The sequence below is a fragment of the Artibeus jamaicensis genome, unplaced genomic scaffold, assembly GCF_021234435.1.
Source record: "Artibeus jamaicensis isolate MK-2021 breed Jamaican fruit bat unplaced genomic scaffold, CSHL_Jam_final contig_414, whole genome shotgun sequence".
NCBI lineage: Eukaryota > Metazoa > Chordata > Mammalia > Chiroptera > Phyllostomidae > Artibeus > Artibeus jamaicensis.
This window is the reverse complement of record NW_026521822.1, coordinates 6,801,135-6,807,134: the sequence shown is the minus strand read 5'-3', so window position 1 is coordinate 6,807,134 and position 6,000 is coordinate 6,801,135. Positions and strand designations below refer to the sequence as shown.

Below are 6,000 nucleotides of genomic sequence, written 5' to 3'. Positions count from 1 at the left end.
ATTCCTGGATGCAATTCCAGAAAAAGTTGTCCAGCCAGGAGATATCAGCTTAGAACACGTGGAATATCTCATAAATGAGACAATTAGAAACAAATTAGAAAGAACCACAGTAAATAAGTGACTATTGCGCATGTTCCCCTAGTACCTCTCTGTTCTGCTCACTGGCAAATTCAATTTTGCCAGATCTGACAGGCACAGGAAGGAGACAGGTGGAGGAAGGTTTGCAGCCTCTGCAGCTGACCTTCCAGGACACTGACAATGCTGTCTGCAGAAGACCACTTCTAAAGAGCTTTCAAAGCCCTAGAATTTGTTTAGAGAAAATTTTGGTGGCATTGATGGATTTCTCCTCTGCTGACAGCTCACAGGACAGGGTGTAGTGTGAGGAATTAAATGATTCATTCCAAACATGTGATGGGCTGGCTCAAGCACTCCCGCTCCTTTCGACTTCTTGTGGCTGCTCGAGTTGCCCTGTGTGATGAGGTCATTTGCTGGGGCACCCAAGGCTTCCAGGGGGAGCACACACCATGTACTGTGGCATTCACAGCATTCATGTCTCCTGGCTGCTCACGGATAACAATGAACCTTCTCAGCAGTACAGGGGCTCACCACACAGACGAGACAGGGTTTAGACGCCTTTCAGTAGAACCCCCCTGAGGCACACAATGGATTTATTATAACGTCCTGGCTCTCAGAAGGGCCTGGGAACAGCTTGGAGTGGCTGATAATTAAGTGCATTTAATAATAAAAGCATACACTTCTTAGGAATTACAAGAACTGAAAATAAAACCCTTCATTTTCTCATTCTCTACTCCCCTCCTCCACCATCCTTCCCTTTTACAAATCAGAAAAGCGAGTTGTATGATTTTTGTTTGTTTTTTAAATAACAAGTGTAAAGGATGTATGGCTGGTGGGGAAAAGTGAATTAAAACACTTGAGAACATTCTTTCCATGTTAAAAAAAATGACTTCTGCTCACTCAGGTAGTTACATAAGGGATTTGTTAAACGGCTGTTCTGTCAGTCACTCTTGGGCTGGACTTCTAAAGGCTTTGGGGGCTGTGACCCCATGGCAGAGGGCATCCCTAGGGCTTACGCTGCCACTTGGGTGGGGACATGCTCAGTTTGCTGCTGTGTCCAGGAAGTAGTTAGAAATGTCCCTGCATCAGTGTCCCATGTCCTTGGTTCTTATGCCCCACTCTGAGTGCCTGAATATGTGCAGATAGTTTGTGAGTACCAAGGAGGGGAGAGAGCTCTATGGTCAGTTTATAAGAGAAACTGCAGTCAGAGAGAGAAGAAAGAGGCAGCAAATGCTTGCTGTCTAGGTTTTCAAGAATAAAGAAGCATGAGAGTGACTAGCGCAGTCTAGCTCTGCACCTGCCTGACAGTGAGCATGGTCTGTTCTCTTGAACTCCTCTAAGCCTCAGTTTCCTTATTTGTAAACTGAGGATTTTATTAGTACAATGAATAATCAATAGTCTAATATCTTGGGAAAGTAACTTAAGTTTTTTGAGCTCCTCAATTTCCTTATCTGTAAAATGAGTTTAAAAAAACCTATTTTGCATGCATTGTTGTGAGGGTTGAATGAAATGACATATGAAATAATTTAGCATACCTGGTACATAGTAAGTAAATGTTAGCTGCTGTTATTATTATTATTTTTATTAATGTAATTACATTTTTAAAGGTAGTTATTGGATTGCAGTCATTTGCATTGATTCAATACACAGAGAAAGCTCTGGTTAGAAAAACAAGAACATGGCATGCAAACACTTTAGGTAATGCTGTATTGGATATCCGGTTGCTTTTATTTCTTTGACTGCAAATAGGGGAATAGGATGGTAGAAAAACTAGGTGTTATCTTTTTTCATTTTTCTAAATAATTAAAATAGATCCACACAATTTCACTACTATACATATACACACACAGACACACATAAATAAGGTAACATTATGAGTGAACATGTATGAGTAAATATATATATATACACACACATATATATATATATGTGTATATGAGTGAATAAGGTAACATTATTAACAAGACTAGTTTTTCCAACTTAATCATTTTTAAGAGGCACACATACACTGGCACCCCCAGTATTCCTGACTTTGCCATCAGTGGTGAAGAGAAACTATTACTTGTTTGTTTGTTTATTTAATCCTCACCCGAGGATATTTTTTCATTGTCCTTTCAGAGGTAGAGGGAGATAGAAAGACAGAAAGAGAGAGAGACATTGATATGAGAGAAACATCGATTGGTTGCCTTCTAGTATGTGCCTCAGCCGGGGACTGAAACCATAACCTGGGTATGTGTCCTGACTAGGAATCAAACCTGCAACCCTTCAGTCTATAGGACAATGCTCTATCCAAATGAGCCACACTGGTCAGGGCAAAAAGGAACTTTTTATTATATGGTTGGAGTAAGACTGAGTTCTGCTGAAGCATTTGATTTTAAACAAAATGACACTGAGCCTATTGATAAATAAAGGTCAGCCTGAGATGGGGTGGGAGTAAGGTACACTTTGAAAGAAAAAGAATGAGGCTTGAAAAGAGTATTTTTTAACAGCTGAAGAGATTTCCAGGTATCATTTAGTTCAAACATACTGCCTTGTTTTTACTTTGTTTTAGGTGAAAACATAAGCATTTGTTATTTTGAGCACTGCAGTTTGGAAATCAGTAGGGACACTGGGGTACTTTTGAGAAGCACTAGAGGAACAAGAAGAAACAGGACACTCAAGGCCAGACATCCTTTATCCTTCTGCTCCTGACAGCACAGAGAAAGGACATTTGCTCTTTATTATTTCAAGAAACTTTTAAAAGTCACGTGGGAAAGGAAGCAATCCAAGGATCTTTTGATTCCTTTTGGTTTTGGCCAAGAAAATGGAATTACTGAGAAAACCCAACCTTTTATAGAAATAATACTGCTGTTAGGACTTCTCAGTGGATTTACTGCTGTGATGTCATTGTTGGACAACAGAGTGGGGGAAGAAATAAAAGTAATTATGGAACAGGAACAGGTCGGGTGGGTTTGTACAGACTGGTACTGAATGCCAGAATGTGGCATCAGGGCCTTAGTTTGCTGGAGTCGCTTTTGTTGTCATGGGTGACTAGAGGATGTGTTAAGGCAAAAGCTAGGCATTCTCTTTTTGGAAACGGGCTGTCAAATGACCTTCTTTTAACCCTTACATTTAATAAAATGCAGGTTAACTTGCTTCCTCTAATTATCTGAAAAGCTATCAATGGCTGTAGATGTCCATGTACAAGCCTCCCTATAGATAATTTTCTGAATTCTGATTATTGACCAAGTGCAGGAAGAGCCAGGAATGTCTAAATTATCCAGTTATTGCATGGGTTCATTTGACTATGTCTTTTTTTTAATTCAGAATACTCTTTATCCCCATCTTATTGCAAATCCCAGAAATCAGGGTGATGAAGGGCACTTTTTAAGCACTGGACAACATGGTGGAGGTAAAGATCTGTTGTAAAATCTGAGGGATGTCCTTGGTATCCATGGCAATGAAAGACCGGCCAGCTGGTAAAGTTCTCTGAAGCCTGCCAGGATGGAAAGGGAAAGAAAATTACCACTGCAAATTGAGGCTCCCCTTCCACCTCCTGCTCCCACAAACCACAGCATCCAAGTGGTTTCTTAGGAAGGGAAATTTTTTACTTCCTAATACCTTGCCCTGCTTGCAACTGAATGGGCTGTCACTAGGCAATGAAAGGTTTAGAAGAACAACAGGGAGAGTATATCGAAAGCAGTGAACTGAAGGAAAGGTCTTTTCAGTGAGTAAATCAGTGGATTTGAAAAATTTTCTTCTCCCTTTTATTACTGTTATTTTCTGGTATTTTATATTCCCTTGACCAAACAGAGCCCTAGGAACCAATCTGAGATTAGCTCACATGGGTCCAGTGAGTGTGTTGGCTTCACTCTGTACTTCTAAGAGCTTTTCCTGCCTTAGAAAACAAGCCTCAAAATATGTTACCCACCCAATCCCTGGTTGGGTAGCTCAGTCGGTTAGAGCATTGTCCCAAAACGATGTTGTGGGTTTGATAGAAGAATCAACCATGAATGCATAAATAAGTGAAACAACAAATTGATATTTCTCTCCCTCTTCCCCTCTCTAAAAAAATCAATTAAAAATTTAAAAAATGTTACCCAGGCAAACCCCAAGTGTTATTTTCTCTCTGCTGCCCCTCTCTGCACCACATCACACAATGTGAAATGCAGTCTGATTTATGCAATTGCTGCTTTGATGGCACTGAGGTTATATAGGCTTATGATAATTTTTTTAAATGCCAATTTATCATTTGGAACAAAGGGCCATTTTGAAGGCAATAAAAGTGCAAGACGCAATTCTATCCAAAAGAATGCCTCCTTTCACTGTGCCAACAAAGTTTGGTTTTCAAATGACATTTAATAAAAGTCAACCATCCTGTGTAGTATCATACATTTGGCATGCCCAGTACAGCAGCTAATTCTGCAACGTATCTTTTGCCAGTGGATGTTGGACCATTTCCCTAGGAAACCACAAGGGTATTATTGTGCTTAAGTATTCAAACAGGATCTGTTCACTAGAAAGAAAAAATAGCTATTTCAGCTCAACCAGTATTTGCTGAGCTTGCTGTCTGCTTAACACTGGGCTGGTCGTGAAGAAAATCTGGGTAGAAAAGGCATGGTTTGTGTTCGAGGACACTGAAGTTCTAGAAAAGACTAACATATCAAACTGAGAAAAATGCAAAGTAATAAAGCGACTGTAATTACATATATTAAGTCTATTCTTAACCTTACTCTGCAATCCTGCAGCTTGGAGAAAGGAACAGAAAGAGAAAAAATGCCAGCAGTTGGGGCACTAAAACATTTCCTAGTCTATATAGGACTCTAAACCAAGGTACGGCAGGTAAAAGAGATAGAATAATAAAAAGGCATGTAGCCTTTTCAGTTTTAGGCAGGAATTATATTTTGGTGTGGGAGAAGATTTAATTTCTCTTCTTACAGGTATTTTAAGCAGACAAAAATCACGAGTGCTTTCTATTTGTAATTGAAAAAGAGAAATGTGTTTAAGTCACTGGCAGTGTTTCCAGATCTCTGCTTTCAGATAATCCACAATGATTTTATTGACTGATCATAAATTTCTCTGTTGAACATTCAGTATATTCATTATAGCATCTTATTTTATATACTATCTTACATTGTCTCCAAGTGTTTCACCTGTCTTGTCTTTCCAGTAAGAGAGCTATATAGCTATCTATTTGTCTGTACATAGACATACAGAAATATATAGATATGTTTCATATATGTGTGTATGTATATATATGTCTACATGTAAACATGTATGTGTATATATAGTTACAGTTATATACTATTTATATGTTTGCTCCTTTGCGTATGATTTGAACATGAACTGATTACAACTGAACTTGGGACCTAGATGTAAAGCGCAAAATGTATTAGATACTGCTTAATTTACTAGTGGACAAACAAATTTGCTTTTTATTTTACTGGTGGTAAATTTAACATAAGCTGAAACATAATTAATTTGAAATGACTATTGCTTATCCAAACATAAGCTAGAACATCACATCCTCTCAACTAGACTATCAGCTCCACCAAGGGAGTGACTCTAATTTCTGTTTCCCTCTGTCTTCCCACTGTCCCTTGAGATGCTAAGCCCATGAAGTAGTATGTGTCAGGGACTCAAATATCTTTATACCTGCCCTTTGATATATCCTGAGGTAACACTTACCTGGTTGCTTGATCACCTAAAGATCCAATGAAAATGGCAAAAGCATTTACTTGAGGGTTGCCTGTCAGGATTTGGGCAAACTTGGAAGGATGTATTCCATATCGTGACAGGTTTGCATCACTCAGGACGATGACGAAGTACTCGTCAGCTTCTTCTTTGACAATTTCCCGGATGGCGTGTTCTGTCCCCTCTAATGTGTGGTCCCCGCTCATGCAGAACTGAGCATGGGCATGCATTGTCTGGGGGTAACAAATATGG

The 6,000-nt window shown here is 39.3% G+C and overlaps 1 protein-coding gene across 3 annotated transcripts in view; it reads right to left on the bottom strand.

Moving 5' to 3' along the window:
• Positions 1–2,382: 2,382 nt before the first annotated feature.
• Positions 2,383–6,000, bottom strand: part of VWA8 (von Willebrand factor A domain containing 8) — a 459,390-nt gene continuing 455,772 nt past the window's right edge. For all 3 annotated transcript variants that reach the window (XM_053665428.1, XM_053665429.1, XM_053665427.1), the window contains 2 exons: positions 5,743–5,981; positions 2,383–3,550 (listed from right to left, as the gene is read on the bottom strand). In XM_053665428.1, the coding sequence (XP_053521403.1) occupies positions 3,442–3,550; positions 5,743–5,981 (348 nt within the window). In that variant the 3' untranslated portion in view covers positions 2,383–3,441. The remainder of the gene's footprint in view (positions 3,551–5,742; positions 5,982–6,000) is intronic.